At 37.6% G+C, this 17,098-nt stretch overlaps 1 protein-coding gene across 1 annotated transcript in view; it reads left to right on the top strand.

Annotated features, from left to right (window-relative positions):
- The window catches only part of LOC140636078 (membrane cofactor protein-like), a 45,728-nt gene extending 29,320 nt beyond the window's left edge, over nt 1-16,408 (top strand). Inside the window, exons 10-13 of the mRNA XM_072831547.1 lie at nt 5,057-5,101; nt 6,758-6,796; nt 7,356-7,416; nt 13,435-16,408. Coding sequence (XP_072687648.1) covers nt 5,057-5,101; nt 6,758-6,796; nt 7,356-7,416; nt 13,435-13,498 — 209 coding nt within the window. The 3' untranslated portion in view covers nt 13,499-16,408. The remainder of the gene's footprint in view (nt 1-5,056; nt 5,102-6,757; nt 6,797-7,355; nt 7,417-13,434) is intronic.
- Nucleotides 16,409-17,098: the final 690 nt, after the last annotated feature.

The raw sequence follows: 17,098 nt of genomic DNA, 5'->3' as shown, positions 1-17,098 counted from the left end.
ACCTCATATGACTACACATCTGAGTTGAGGTCATCCAGGATCAGCAACTCTGTATCCTACTTTTACTAAGAGCTTTATAAGGCGATGGGTTAAAAATGATGTCATATATTAATTTGCATTTCCCTAACTATTAGCGAAGCTGAACTTTTTTTGGTCTACTTTGATTTATTCATGTCCTTTGCTTATTTTTCTCTTATGTTTCTATAATATTTTTCTTGTTGATTTGTCAGAATTCATTATAAATGAAAGCCCTGTTAATGAAATGAACAGTTTTTTTCTAGGTTTTTTCCTTTGCCTTAATTTTACTAGTCGGTTTTCTTTTTCAGATTTTTATACTATTGGATATAGATTGCTTTTTATAGTTTTATACATAAGTAGTATATGAATATAAGTCTAAGATTTCAAACACTATAAAAGTATATAGAATAAAAGATTAGCTTTTATATAGAATAAAAGATTAGCTTTTTTTCTCTTTCTCTAGTCCATTACCTGAGTTAATCACTTAATAGTTTTAGGGTGTCTTTTTATCTATTTCTGTACATAAGCATCCTTTTATGTGTAGTTATATATATTTTTGTGTTTTGTTTTCCTTTGTTCTTAAATTAAAATGGCATCATTTTGTTCATATTTTTCTAAAACTTGTACTTTTTCCACTTCATGGATTGGGGTTGTATTTAGATATATTATATCCCATCCTTTTTCATGATGACTTTAAGATATCATCAGGGGCCTTTTATATGTGTAGTTGGGTATATTTATCTTTTCCCTAATGGCTATGTGTTTTGTCTTTTTTTATAAAGTCTTTAGGTCTTCCCCATGCTGAAACATATATTTCAACCATGCATTCTGATTGCATTCTTTGCATTTAATTTGTTGATGCATTTGAAACTCATTGTGGTAGGTGGAGTGAGATAGGGTCCCTCTCTACCCTACCCATCCCCATTCAGTGGCAAAGTAAGAACATCTGTTGATTAAGTTGTCTTCTCTCCAGCTATTTTCAAGTGCCAAATTTATTATAAAATTCTAGTCCTGTTTCTATTCCCTTGAGCTCTACGTTCTTGCACCAGCACCAGATTATGTTTTTATCACAGTACTATGATACGTTTCAATATCTGGCGGAACACTTTTTTTTCAGAAATGTTTATAGACTATTCTGTGTATTAATTTTTTAAAGATTCTATTCATTTATTTATTTGAGAGAAAGAGAGGGAGAGTGCGTGGGTGAGGAGCAAAGGGAGAGGGACAAGCAAATTCCATGCTGAGCATAGAACCTGACATGGGGCTTGGTATCAGGGCCCTGAGATCATGACCTGAGCTGAAATCAAGAGTCGGATGCTTAACTGACTGAGCCACTCAGGCGCAGTGCCCCTGTGTGTTAATTGCTCTAAATAAACTTTTATTACCATTTTAACCATTGTAAATGTACATCTCAGTGGCAGTAGGTGCATCCACATTATTTATAACCATCACTACTACGTGTTTCTCCAAAATGTTTTCATCTCAAATTGAATCTTAATTCCTACTAAACAGCAACTTTCCATCTCTCCACCCTTCCGCCACTGCAGCCTGACCCCCAGCATTGGCACCCACTATTCTACTTTCTGTCTCTGTGAATTTGACTATTCCAAGTACCTCATAAAAGTGGAGTAATTTCTGGCTTATTGCAGTTAGCATAATGTATTCTGCTTATTTCGCTTAGGATAATGTTTTCAAATTTCATCCATCTTATAGCATATAGAAAACTTATTTCTTTTTCTGGCTGAATAATAAGTCTGTTGTATTATGTACCACATTTTGTTTATGCATTCATCTGTTGACAGACCCTTGGGTCATTTCTACCTTTTGGCTATTCTGAATCATGTTACTCTGAATAAAAGCATTTGAGTAACTGTTTGAGGCTCAATTTTCAGTTTTGATGGTTCATCTATCTACCTAGGAATGGAATTGCTTGTGTTATATGGTAATTCTGTGTTTACTTTTCTGAGAAATAGCCACACTATCTTCCACAGTGGCCATACCATGTTCCCTTCCCATCAGTGATGCACAAAGATTACAATTTCTTTTTTAAATGTTATTTAAATTCAATTAAATAACATATAATGTATCATTGATTTCAGAGCTAGAAGTCAGTGATTCATCAGTCTTATGTAATACCCAATGCTCATTACATCAAATGCCCTCCTTAATGCCCCCAGTTACCCCATCCCCCATCCCACTCCCTCCAGCGACCCTTAGTTTGTTTCCTATGATTAAAAGTCTCTTATGGTTTGTTTCTTACGTTTCATCTTGTTTTATTTTTTTCTTCTCTTCCCCCATGATCCTATTTTGTTTCTTAAATTCCACATATAAATGAGATCATAATTGTCTTTCTCTGATTGACTTATTTTGCTTAGTTTAATATCTTTTAGTTCCATCCATGTTATTTCAAATGGCAAGATTTCTTTTTTTTTGATGGCTGAGTAGTATTCCATTGTGTATTTGTGTGTGTGTGTATATATATCTTCTATATCCATTCATCTGTTGATGGACATCTGGGCTCTTTCCATAGTTTGGCTTTTGTGGACATTGCTGCTATAAACATTGGGCTTCAGGTGCCCCTTCAGATCACTACATTGTATTTTAGGAATAAATACCCAGTAGTATAATTGCTCAGTAAGATTCCAGTTTCTCCACCTCTTTGCTAACCCTTGTTCTTTTTTTTTTTTTTTTAAGATTTTCTTTTTTTATTCATGAGAGGCACAGAAAGAGAGGCAGAGACACAGGCAGAGGGAGAAGCAGGCTCCCTGCGGGGAACCCTATGTGGGACTCGATCCCAGGATCCCAGGATCATGACCTGAGCCAAAAGCAGACGTTCAGTCACTGAACCACCCAGGCATCCCGCAACACTTGTTCTTTTTCTGTTCTTTGATAATAGCCATCCTAACACATGTGAAGTAGCATCTCATTGATTTTTGTTGTTTTGTTTTGTTTTGCTTTTTTGAAGTAGGCTCTATGCCTAGCATGGACCCCAATGTGTGGCCTGAACTCACAACCCTGAGATCAAGAGTTGGAAGCTTAACATACTGAGCCAACCTTCTCATTGTGGTTTTTATTTGCATTTCCCTAATGATTAGTGATTAGTCGTCTTTTCGTGTGCTTATTGTCTTTTGCAGATCTTTGGAGAAATGTCTATTCAGGTCCTTTGCCCATTTGCCAAGTCATTTAATTGGCAATTTTTTTTTTTTTTTTTTGGTATTGAGTTTTTTGAGTTCATATATTTTGTGTATTAGTGCTTTATCAAGTGTGTGATTTGCAGATGTTTTCTCTCATTCTGTGGATTGCCTTTTCACTCTATTTACAGTGTCCATTGATGGACAAAATCAGTGCCCATTGATTTTCATGAAGTCCAGTTTATCTATTTTTTCTTTTGTTTCCTGTGCTTTTGTTATCACATTCAAGAATAGCTGCCAAATCTAACATCACAAAGCTTGTTCTGTATGTTTTCTTTTAAGAGTTTTATACTTGTAGCTCTATATTTAGTTTTGTATCCATTTTTAGTTAATTTTTGTGGATGGTGTAAAGCAAGGGTCCAACTTCATCCTTCTGAGTTTGGATATCCAGTTTTCTAAGAACCATTTGTTGAAAATTTTGCTCTTTCTCTGTTAAATATTCTTAGTACCCCTAGTGAAATCAGTTGACCATAGTCATAAGGGTTTATTTTTTGAGTTCTTTATTCTGTTCCATTGGTCTGTGTGTCTGTATTTTGCCAATTGCTTCTCTATTTGATTGCTGTAGTTTGTAGTAGTAAGTAGTAAGTTTTAAAATCAGGAAATGTGAGTCCTCCCAACTTTGTAGTTCTTTTTCAAGATTATCGTGGCTATTTTTAGTCACTTGAGATGCCGTATGAATTACAGGTTGTTTTTTTTTTTCTGTTTCTGCAACATGCATATTCAAGATGGTGATGGGGTTGCATTCAGTCTGTAGATTGCTCTGTGTAGTATTAACATTTTAATAATATTAAGTTTTCTAATTCATGAACATGGAATGTCTTTCCACCTATCTTCAGTTCATTTCAGCTACGTTGTGTGGTTTTCAGCCCTTTACCTTCTTGCTTGTTTTATTCCTATTTTGTTTGTTTTGGATGCTATTGTAAATGAGATTGTTTTCTTAATTTCCTTTTTTGAATTGTTCATTGTTAGTATATAGAAACATAGCTGATTTTTGTGTGTTGATTTTGTGTCCTGCAGCCTTGCTGAATTCATTTATTCTAATTTTGTGTGTGTGTGTGTGTGTGTGTGTGTGTGTGTGAGAGAGAGAGAGAGAGAGAGAGAGAGATCCTTAGAGTTTTCTATGTAAAGGTCACAACATCTAGAACAGGGATCATTTTATTTCTTCCTTCCCAACTTGGAAGCTTGTTATTTCTTCTTCTTGCCTAATTGCTCTGACCAGAACTTCTAATATGTTGAGTGAAAGTGGAAAATCCAGGCCTCTTGTCTTGTTCCTGAACTTAAGGGAAAAACTTTCAGTCTTTGACCAATGAGTATGATGCTAGTGATGGCTTTTTCATAAATTTATTTTATTAATTTCATAAATTTATTTTAACAATAAATACTTGAATTTTTAAAAGATTTTATTTATTCATGAGAGACACAAAGAGAGAGGGGCAGAGATATAGGCAGAGGGAGAAGTAGGCTCCCTGCAAGGAACCTGATGCGGGACTTGATCCCAGGACCCTGGGATCGTGACCTGAGCCAAAGGCAGATGCTCAACCACTGACCGCTCAGGTGCCCCCATAATTTTAACAATATACTTATGATATAGTTGCATAACATACCACAGACTATTGTCACAGGAAATGTTACTGGATATGAAGAATGCTGATCACATACAAATTTACAATATTTTATGATGCTACTTTTAATGGGAAACATTCATGTATATAAGTAAAACAAAATTATGGGTTTTTGCCTGAAGACAAAAATTCAAAACCTATGAATTTAGATGTCTTCAAGCTTTATTTTTTTCCTCTCTCTCTCTTTTTTCTTAACTTATTTCCATTTTTTTTTTTTTTCCCTAGGATCTCCCAAGCCCAGTGATGAAACACCACCTAGTGACACTTCAGGTACTATTTTGGTTATTAATAGCCTTGTATTATGAGACCCTAGCATTCTATGTAAATATCATATTTCAGTTACCTGTAGTTAGAGAAGAAACAGCATGTCACAAATTGGTAATAAGTGACATTTGGGGGGCACCTGGGTGGCTCAGTGGTTGAGCATCTGCCTTTGGCTCAGGGCGTAGTGATCCCAGGGTCCTGGGATCAAGTCCCATATCAGGCTCCACACAGAGCCTGCTTCTCCCTCTGCCTATGTCTCTACCTCTCTCTGTGTGTTTCTCATGAATAAATAAATAAAATCTTTTAAAAAAAATGACACTTGGAGTTATTTTAATAGTGTAGATACCATGGCAGATGTAAGCAGCAGTATGTGTGAATACATATAGACAATGTAATTAAGAGGTACTTCCCCAAATAGGATTCCTAGTAGGGTGAGGTAACTTTCTTAAATGCTATAATTATATATAGGTTAAAATACATAAAACATAACTTGCTGTCCATGTGGTAGTGTTATTTTTTATGGCAATTTGTAGATCAGTTTTCTTTCTCCTTGTATCTTATATACATATGCCTTAAAGTGCTACAGGTTGATTTAGTTTTTCCTATGACACACTGGCATGGCAAACTTCACGTAGGCTAAGATAGTCCACACAATGTATGTTAAAGAATATGAAAAAAAAAAAAGTATAGTTGTGACAGTTAAATATAATGATTTCTTGATACGTAAATGAAGAGAAGTATTTATTCTATTTATATTAGACTAGCGTCATATGGTTAACCTTTTTATGACTCTTTAGGCTTGTTCTATTTGCTCTGAACACTGTAGTCAGACTCTCATTGTGCCAGTAAAAACAGTGCGATCTTAAGGTATTAAGCACTTGATAATTTCTTATGAAATGAAAAGATCAGACTTAAACGTGACATTTTATGTTTGACTTCCAGAACTTTAATATAAATAATAGCAGTTTAGAAGCAGGGGTACTCTTGACATCATTGCTAAGAATTAAGATTTTGTAGTATGATTTATTTCCTTCTGGGTAGTCAAAAACAATGTTTAAGTTTCTATGCATTATTTTTATCCATGTGCCCTGGTATTTCATTTCATTTATGTACTTAGAATTTCCTTGGTAATTGGGATTATGTTTTAGTTTTAGGGGATGGAGGATCAGAAGGGGTTGATGATAAGATAAAGTATTATGTTGAAGATTCTACAACTAACATCTGTGTGATAGACAAATGGAAATTGATCTATGACTTAGTCCACATACTCCACTTTTGTGGAAAAAGTATGAATTTCTAACAAAATCACAAACGATAGAATGAATACTGAACTAAACCAACTATAATGGAGTAATCCCTTTTGAAACAATTTTCTTCTAATCTACTAAATAATAATTGTCCTAAGTTTTACTGATATGGTAACTATAGCACAAAACAATCAAAAGTAAAGTTCCTAACAAAGAGTCAGTTTTACAAGGTGGAGCCTAAACATGGGATCCGATTCCAAGGGTTCTGTGATCAGAATGAACTGGACATGCTAGCACTTGTGCTAGAACCAGACTGAGGAATAGTTCTGTTGCCATAGTGTATAGGTAATCTGATCAAAATTAGATGCACACCCTTATGTGCACAATCCTTAAAATGTTTTCGTTTTTTTCCCAGGCAAAGGATACATTGTTGTTGTGATTGTTCTCTGTGTCTGTAAGTACCCCAAACTTTGATGCCACTTAAATAAAAATATTACTCAGAAAAAGTGTGTTAATTATATGTTTATTTAATTAACTGATTTTATTTTTAAAATTATTTTAAACTTAACTTTTCAGTGTCTATAGTTTATGTAGCTTGAAATGAGGTACACCAGTCTAGAACAGCCTGACCTTGTATATGATACACTATGTTTTGCTGGTGGATATATGTCCTTTTATACTATATATGTCCACTTAGTAACAAAGCCTACTAAACACTACATGTGTTTTTGGGATGATTGGTCATGAGTTTGTGTCCCAAAGATGCTTTGAGTAATTTTCTAAACTAAGCAATGATTCTTCTGTGGTTTACTGTGGACTGTTCAAGTGACTCCAGGGAATGAGCTTTGGATAGTGAAGAGTCCAGACAAAATGTAAATAGATAATGTGCTTAAATAAAATAACATTTTTCTGACCACTGAAATGCAACCAACACTTACTTATTTCTGCTGCTAAATTTTGAATCTTGACAATCAGTTCTCTGTTATATACTCTTGTTTCCTGGTTTCTTGTAGCTGCTGGCCTTGTAGTCATTGTCATCGTCGTGTTCGTAGTGTATCGACAAAAGAAGAAAGGGTAAATAAAAGCATATCCCTTCTAATTTATTGTTCTTCTTACTCTTGACATAATTTGTGCAGCTTTTCTGTTTGTCCTGCATGCTGTGTTTTTCTAAACTGTGCCTACATGAGTGTGCCATCCCAGTTGCATTTCTTTACTAAAAATGTCTTAGGTTGCATGTACTGTCACTGCACCCAGAGCCCTCTCTGCAGAGTGGCTCCAGCTATTAGGACTGCAAGAAACATCTCTGTGGGATTTGAGGTTTAAGTTCTATAGCAAATCATGGACCTTTCTGGGTCCTTTCCCACCCAGTTTGACCCTATTTCCTAGATTGGACTAGTGGCCGAGATTAGATTTAGAACTGTTCACTATGGAGACTTAGTTGTATGCACTGGAATTTTTACAATGAAATTTTCCATTTATCTATGTAACTCAGGTAAGAGGCTACATGGGTTCTCAATCTGATTTGCTTTTTTTGTTTTTTTTTAAGTCATTACTTACCTTGTTAAACTGGGGAAAGAAAAGCAGCAGTATTTGATTTCCCTCTTATGTTCTTAATTTACTAGGTTGCTGTAAAATGGTTGGGGGTTGCTGACAGGGGTAAGATTTACAAAGCACCTCATTATTAACTTTATCTGTGTCTTAATCTATATAAATGAAAGGTGAGGAAGCTTAAAATAGAAAAAATTTACCAGTATATATCTTCTGAGCAGAGGAGGGTTTCTAAGCCTCAGACTTAAATGATTTAGGAAAGACTTAGAATAAATTCCAGAACACAGACCAAATTAGGTGCTTTGAAATTTCTGATATTTAGTGATTTGTTTTTTCCCTATTGATTTGAAAATAGCTTTAAAATCAAACAAATAACTTTAAGACCTTTGGTATTCATGGTTTTATGATATATTTTCTCATATATTTAATCATCTGGCTTAGGCTATGTAATAAAAGTACATTACTTACTCATAAAGAGCTCAGATTTTTAAAACATTAGTTTTTCTTTTTTTTAATTTATTTATTTGAGAGATAGAGTGCAAAAGCATGAGGGGCAGAGGGAAAAGAAGAGAGAAGTTCAAGCAGATTCCATGCTGAGCCTGGAGCCTGACACGGGGCTAAACCTCATGACCCTGAGATCAGGACCTGTGCCAAAACCAAGAGTCGGACACTTAACCAACTGAGCCACCAAGGCGCCCCTGCTTAGTTATTTTTTTTTAATACCCACAGTGCCTTCATTTGAGTCTTCAATCTTATATTTGTAGAACACATGATATGCATATTTGATTTCTAAATCAGCAGTAAAATTATGTATACATAGCGTTCTGAGTAGGAAATACGATCAGGGAAATATTTCTACAAGTTCAAAATTTTTGTGTAGAAATAGGTTCTAAAATAAAAAACACAACAAAATAGCTCTCTGCCCTTACTTTGTTTAAACAACACTGTGTCGGGGGCACCAGTGTGGCTCAGTAGCTGAGTGTCTGCCTTTGACTTAGGGCATGATCCTGGGGTCCAGGGATTGAGTTCCGCATCAGGCTCCCCACACAGAGCCTGCTTCTCCCTTTGCCTATGTCTCTGCCTCTTTCTGTGAGTCTCTCATGAATACAAAAATAATATATTTACAAACAAAACAAAACACTGCATCAAAACACATACAAGTTCCTTAACAAGTGTTAATGATACTCTCTGTAGCTACTGTTAACAGGTCTTTTAAAAGTGAGCAATTATCTGAGCAGTGTACCACAGGTGAAAGATTTCCGTAGCATTACCGATCTGAGATTCTGTGTCCAGTGAGCTCGCGGTGATAGTGCTGCCGAGTTACCAGGGTGGAGAATATTATTGTTGTACCTATATTCTTGAAATGTGAAGAAACACCATCAAACTTAATGGTAAACTTTTCCCGTTTAAGATAATTGAATTTTCTAAAAATGCCACATCTGTGTGTATTGTTTTTTTTAAAACTGTGTGGGCTAATGTTTAGCTTTATGTTGCTTTTCAAAAAAAAAAAAAAAAACAAACCAAAAAACCAACAAGATTTCTGTTTATTCTTTGCACTGCCTCATGTCCATCGTCTTTCCCCCTGAGTGGTGTTGCCTCGAAACTTCCTCATGAGACTCTTGGGTGCATGCAGTTCCTTCTCTCTCTCTAGCGGCTAACCCTAGAAGCAGGGCACTAGGCACAGACAGGCCCAGATTCCTGCTAACACTTGGTCCAGAATGGATTTTGATGTAAACTTGAACTTGTGATCACTTGGGAACACAGTTCCCCTTCTGCAGCCTCAATCCCAAAGGACACAAATAGTGTAAGTTGTCATTTTTCAGAGCACCAAACTTATATGAATTATTTGATGAACATGGCCTCATGCCAAAGTGTTCTGCTAGGTTGTCTGTTCCTTAGTCCCAGCTAGGAATAGATTGGGATCCCAGGGCGTGTGAAGCAGGCCACACCAACACACCCTTGCCTTCTTCATTCCAGTTTCCTTTCTTAACTAATCTGCCACCATGCTTTCTGGTCTGGGAGTCCCCAGCCCTTCCTTGCCCTGTGCTTTGTGATGGCTTGAGTCCTGTTTTGCTTGTCATGACTACATAGCTCAGGAATACAGATGCCACTGGTTTACACTGATGTGTTCATATATGGGGAGTGATTTTCATTTCATATATGCATGATTTTCTCTACTCTGGTTATATCATCCCTGGGGAAATGAGAGTTTACCAACATCCATTCGAATTATTTACACAATTGATGCAGTTTATTACCTGTGACTAAATAGGTTTTCCTTTCTTTCTATTAAGGATACTTATTATTTGGTATAACTGAAACGTATTTCTATAATAATGACTGATCCAGTAACTTTATAAGTTTTAAGCTGTCTGTGCTTCAATGAAGGTTACAGGGGGTTTGGGGATTTACTACATCCAGTGGCCAGATGAGGCAGTAGGGAGGGTAGTGACATGGGGCAAAGCAACCAAAGGATCAAATCAACTTTGAACATTTTTCCACTTGGCTCTCAAATTCTTGAGCTTTCAACAAACTCTTAAGAAAATTTAAATGACTGATAAATAAGAAAGGATTTTGTAGTTAGTCAAGAGAGCAGCCTTAGATCCATCCCAGAAAAATGGGATGTCCAGTCGTAAGATTTGCAGACGCCTTCCCTGGGGGTGCAAACAGATATACCTCAGGAGGACACTGTACTTGACATGCCTGAAAAAGTCTGCCTTGTCATGACATTGACTTTTTTATTGGTGTTCAATTTGCCAACATACGACATTGACTTCTCAGACAGTAGTGCATGGATTTAACATATGCTCTGTGTATTCCGTCTAAATCTGAGGTGTGAGAGACAAAGGGCCATTTGTCCTCACGCAGTCTTACTGTGAAAGTTTATTTTATTAGCATCAGGCTAAATGGATTCAGAGGTAAACAGATTACACAGAAACTTAGAATCTGTTCATCTACTGGGTGATCTATAAGACATCAGAGTTAAAGTCACTTCTTACACGAAATTCCTGCTTCAAGTACCTAAATGAGAATCAGAAAGTTGTAATTTTATGAATCTAATTGTCAGCTGCACTTCCCTTTTCCTCTGTCATTGATTTTTATCCCACTTGTGACGCTGTTCTACTTCCTTTTGGTTTGATATGACTGTTTTATTCAGCCCTCTTCCCTTCCTCTGTTCAGCACATACCAAACTGGTGAGAGCCACAGAGAAGTAAAGTTTAATTCTCTCTGAGAAGAAGAGATGAGAGAAAGGTTTGCTTTTATCATTAAAAGGTATTGGTTTTGTGTGTTTCTTGTCAGAGATGTCCTATCTAGAACAGAAAATATTCAATGAATATTTAGATATCAGTACCCTGAACTAACATATATTGGCAGTAAACATCCAGGCAGACACTTAGATTCCTGTTCCCTTTGCTAAATTATTGATTTTTTTATACTATTCCTGTTTTAAATAATATGTCCTGGTAGGCTTTTACTTTGACACAGGCTCCAACTGAGTAATGTCTCCATTGTCCTTTTATCAGACTGTCTGGCTTCCTTGACCTCTTAGTAGCTGTGAACCCAAAAGGGCAGAAATTTTTTAGCCCAGTGAGAAATAATCATAAAGTCTGTTCATTTTAAGTGCAGGGAGGGAAAATATCCTTTTTCAGAAACCAAAATACATTTCACTTAATTTTGTAAAAGCATTCAATTTCAATTCATAAATATTAACTTTAAAGGCATTTATCAAAAAAAAATTCTAAAAAAGGCATTTATCTGTTTTCCATGAACAGAATATTTTTAGTGTACAAAGAGAAACCAAACAAAAACTCCTTAGATTTTGAAAAACTGAATTGGCTTGCCTTAGACCCTTTGATTCAATCCACTTTGGGTTGTCGAATGAAATGAATTGGAAGTGTTCCTCTCTTTGCACCAGAATGTGTGTCTCCCTGGCCAGGAGGAGAGAAGAGGTGATTCTCACCACTTACCGTGTGAGGTGCTACCTTGTGTTACAGCCAAGAGTTGGGGAGCAGACTCTACAAAGGCCAATAGGAAGGGCAATGTCTTGGTAAAAGCAGAGTGGTATCTTGGGTCACAGGAGCAAGAGGAAGATAGGACACACCAACCAGAAGTGGCAGTCGGAGCCCGCCCAGTCCCGTGAATCTTCTTGGTTTCTTAGACCTTTGCAAAGGCTACAGCCAACCAGGAAGGTAGATTTCAGTCTGTTGGGAGCTTCAAGGTGTCTATAAACCTTTGAAGGTAATCTGTTGGATGCTGAAGGTAATATAAAACACCCATCATTAGTAATCCAGGGTTAGATTTTCACCACCCTTAAACTGCTTCTTTGTGCTCTCAAATAAGTGTTTCTTAAAATTTATGTGAATCCTTTGTGTCTTTCTCCTCTTTTGGAGTCTATTTAAAATTCTGTTCAAAGAACAGGATTCCACCACTGTACAAACAAAAGAAGTACTGACTCCAAAAAGTAGAAGAATATGGCAGTCATGGAGAATTCACGGACGGTCCTAACTCACAATATCAACTGGCTCACAGTAGTCCTCCGGAAATGGCTCCATCACAAGTATATTTTTGTGACAGTGGTGGCTCATCTGATGGCCTCCCCGCCAAAGAAGTCTGAGGGTATCCCAAAACTAACATGGTTATTAGTTAGCTCTTAGGGTGGGGAGGCCTCCCTGAAATGTTCGCCGTGGCACACAGACTGGTGAACAGCTGACTTGTCCAGAGCTGGTTTTCGTCTGTCCCTTCTAGTCATTTCACTAAGGCAGGGACTGGACCTGTGTTTTCCAATTCAATAGTTGATAGTCTTGTGGACTTCAAAGTGCCTAGTCCTGTATCAGCTGTGCTGTACCCATAAAATACACACCAGACTCTAAAGACTTAGTATAAAAAATGTAAAATAACACGTATATTGGGTTAAAAGTAAAATACATTAAAATTAACTTTGCTAGCCTCTTTTACTTTTATTAACGTGGCATCTAGAAAATGTAAACTTAAGCCATGTGATTTGCAGCACATTTCTTTGGACAGCACTGGGCTAGAATAATAGATGTTAGAAAGATGTCTATCGTTACCATAAAATTGTGATGTTACCCTTAGTTATTGAAGACAATTTCTTAGTGAAACATATGATTTGCTTGACAGTAGGGCTAACTGGGGCAGTGTTAGACCTGAAGCCTGGTGGAATTGTTACCTTCTTAATAGTTTCATCTCAGAGCCAGGTTTAAAATTTCAGTATAAGCAAAATAGGTGTTTCTCTCCAGTCTTTCCCATTAGCCCTCATTTTAATTTAAATGAGAAAATATTTACTATGTACTTTGTGTCATACTGCTCTGTTGTTTTGGAGAGAATCAAAAATATAATACAGGGATAGAAGGGTTTCTAGAGTGAGACTAGTAGCATATTTGAAATTATTTTTTAAAAGTCATTTATTTCCTAGTTCAGGCCCTCTTCCAGTTTCTTTAATTGTCAATTTTCTAAATAGACTTTGGAATTGAACTTATGTACTTAATGATATTTATCTTTAATACTTTTTATCTCGCCTTATAGGAAAAGTGATATTAGAGCGGAGTACAGTGCATACCAGGATAAATCAGCTACGACAGCAGAGTAGATGCGCTAAATGGTTTCTACACATCAGTTTATCTTTTGAGATCCACAGTAAATTCACACAGCTTCTATGGAAAACAGTATAAACCTTCCTCAAAAAATTAAGAACAGAGAACTACCAGATGATCCAGCAGTTCTACTCATGGGTATACATGCAAAGGAAACAAAATAACTGTGTAGCACTGTTACTGCAGCAGCATTTACAAGAGCCCAGACAGGGAAACAACCCAAGTGTCCACGGACAGATGAATTGTTAAAACGTGGTATACAAATGCGGTGGCATACTATTCAGCCATTAAAAAGAAGGAAATCTTGTTCTTGAGGACAAAATATATGGACCCTCCAGGCATTTTGCGAAGTGAAAGAAGTCAGAGACAAATACTGTATGATCTCACTTATTCGTAGAAACTAAAAAACAACCAACAACAACAAACTCCTGGAAACAGAAACCAGATTGGTGGTTGCCAGTGCTAGGGGCAGAATTGGATGAAGGTCGTCAGAGGGGACAAACTTCCAGTTCTAAAATTAGCAAGAACTGGGATATAATTAATTAACGTGCGGCCTGGTGACTGTCAGTAGCAGTGCTGTATGTATATTTTTTTTAAAGATTTTATTTATTTATTCATGAAAGAGACAAACAGCCAGAGACACAGACAGGTAGAAACAGGGTCCCCGTGGGCAGCCCAATGCAGGACACAGTCCCAGGACCCCAGGATCATGACCTGAACCAAAGGCAGATTCTCAGCCACTGAGCCACTCATTTTTGTGCCCCAGATCTTAAAAGTTCTGATCAGGAAGGCAAAAATTTTTGTGACTAAAGTGATAGCTGTCAACTAAGTTGATTGTGGTAGTCATTTCGGAATATATACATTATCAATTCATGCTGTATGCCTTAAACATAGACAGTGTTATATGTCAGTTACATCAATAAAACAGGAAGGGGAGAAAAGGATTTATAATTATTCTGTAGTTTTTTTCACTCCCATGAATGCAACCCTTAAGGCATAACGCTAGCATTTTAATGTGGTTTGAATGTAGTCACCATCCTTTGATGCTGCTTTGAACAGTGTATGAATTTGGGTATGAACTTCTGGCCTCTTTTCCCTTAAATAACACGTGCACTTAAAGGACAACTCGGCACAGTTTGCCTGCTAGTATATAAGTGGGGAAATAATTCTTTTTTAAGAATTTTTTATTTATTTAATCCTGAGAGACACAGAGACAGGGGAAACTACACTCTGAGTGCACAGTGCTCGTCCCATGGGGAAATAATTTTTAAAATAACTCCATTTGTAGAGAACTATATAGTTCAAGATAAATTACATTTCATTGTTTAAAAAAAAGGGGATTTTAAAATCTTTTTTGTTCAAAGATTAATGCCAAGTCTTGATTCATTCTTTCAACAACTCTATGTTTTAGATATTGTTTAGTGTCAAATGCCTTTACAAATATGTGTATGCTGCTTCTGCCCTTAAACACTAGAAAAAAGTGGGGCAGTTAGTTGAGTGTCTGCCTTCAGCTCAGGGTGGCATCAAGTCCCACATCGAAGCAGAGTGAGGAGTCCCACATTGAGGGAGTCTGCTTCTCCCTCTGCCTATGTCTCTGCCTCTCTCTCTGTGTCTCTCATGCACTAAGAAATAAAATCTTTAAAAAAAAATTAGAAAAAAGAACACTGCATATTGGGATTTTGAACATTTGACTTCCTTATTAACTAAGAATGTTGGAAAATGCTCGAGGATAGAATTGCATATATATATTTTTTTAAGTATTTGTAATTTCTTGGTGATTTAAGGAAGCTAAAAAATGTATGGCATCGGTGCTTCGCTTTTTAGAACATCAATAAGCAGTCTGAGTAATCAATTAGGAATTCAAAATCCGTTGCAAACTCCTGTATGACATCAGAGAGCCTTAAACAATGTCATGTGAAAGGGGTGAGTTTAGCAGGAATATATCCATCAGATAACCTCAGGTTGCATCAGAATCTTACTTTTTAAGAGCATCGCAGGCTAAAACCCGAGTAAAAATTCAGCCACGTATTTCAGAAAAGAAAACGGGGTTTCTGCCTTGGTCACACAAGGGGACAGAAAAAGCAAACAGCTGAGGTAGCATCTGATGCTCGGGCCCAACAGAAGGGGGCCTGTGAGTCCTCACACCAGGCAGGGTCTCTCAAAGAAGCCCCGTGGGCAGAGGACGGCCCCTGGAATTCAGATGATGCTTTTCCCCTTGTTTTGTTTTGTTTTGCACTTTTATATATTTAGTAGCACAAATTAGGCCAAAGAAATGTTTCCTGGAGAAGGATGTGATTGGGAATGGAGCACGGACCGGAGTTAAGAATTGTCCTACAGATAAAGGCCCGTTCGTGAGGCACAGCGAGTGTTCCCTCGGGGATCTGGCCAGGGACTTGGGGAAGAGAAGCTTGAACATAAAGAAAGAGGAAATCTGAATTAAGCACAGAGGTGAAGTTTTATAATCCCCATGCACATACTTTTCAGGGACGTAGCACTTGCTTAGAAGCAAGGGATGGCTGTACTGTTTATTTTTGACAAGCCGAAATGGAGCGTTTTTCAACCAAAGATCATTATGCTTTTGAAAATATATGGACTTTTATAGTCGTTTCTGCTTCAGATTTAGATTTTTCATTTTAGTAGATTTATATGGGAAACGGATGTATATGTGTAAATATAAATTCTGTTTGTCAGATATTGACAAATGCGTGGGCAAACCTTCAAATGGAAAGTTCCATGGAATTACATGGAAAGAAACGCTTGGAACCTGTGAACAGTTTGCTACAGCTGTCAGAATGGATTTGCAGTGAAAGAAGAAGTCTCGTGGGCAGGGGTCTTTACCGTTCATTGCTTGAAAAGTGGATCTTCAGATGTTGCAAAAAATAAACCGTGAGCCGTGGAGAACCGTATGGGTGGCGACGTGTGCGTTGGCAGAGCGTCCTCCCCCAGAGTGCAGGCGGTGCGGGGGGCCGGGCCCTGGGAGCCCCCCTCCCACCCCGGGGCGCAGAGCTGCCGCCCTCCTCGAGGGCTTCCTGCGGGGAGACCCCAGCTGCCCCCCGGCCTCGCCTGCACCTGCTGTGCACCTGCTCCCCTGCGGCCCGCAGCCCTCGGGGCCTCGGTCGCCGCCCCTCATTGCTCGCCCTGGGTGCCCTGGGTCTGGAAGGACACCTGCCTTCCTCGTGTGGGATGTGGCCTGGGTGTATGGGATTTTTTTTTTTAAGCTTCCCAAGTGATTATAATATGCAGCTAAGGTTGAGAACTTCTGCATTAGTGATTTATAAAGCGATTTATAAATTTACAGTGACAAAGTAAAGGCTTATTATTTACAAAAGCAAATTAGGGTTTTATTAATTCAGCCTACTTCATTTATTTTTTAAAATTTTATTTATTCATGATCGAGAGAGAGAGAGAGGCAGAGACATAGGCAGAAGGAGAAGCAGGCTCCCTGCAGGGAGCATTATGTGGGACTCGATCCCAGGACCCGAGGATCCCAGGACCCTAAGCCTAAGGCAGAGGCCCAACCCCTGAGCCACCCATAGGCAACTGAAGTATTCTAAAATTTAGTAATGCCTGACAGCTAGCTGCAACCAAGAAGGAGC

This window comes from Canis lupus, chromosome 6 (genome assembly GCF_048164855.1).
Source record: "Canis lupus baileyi chromosome 6, mCanLup2.hap1, whole genome shotgun sequence".
Lineage (NCBI taxonomy): Eukaryota > Metazoa > Chordata > Mammalia > Carnivora > Canidae > Canis > Canis lupus.
Note: the sequence above shows the minus strand (reverse complement) of the source record. Positions and strands in the feature narration are given on the sequence as shown.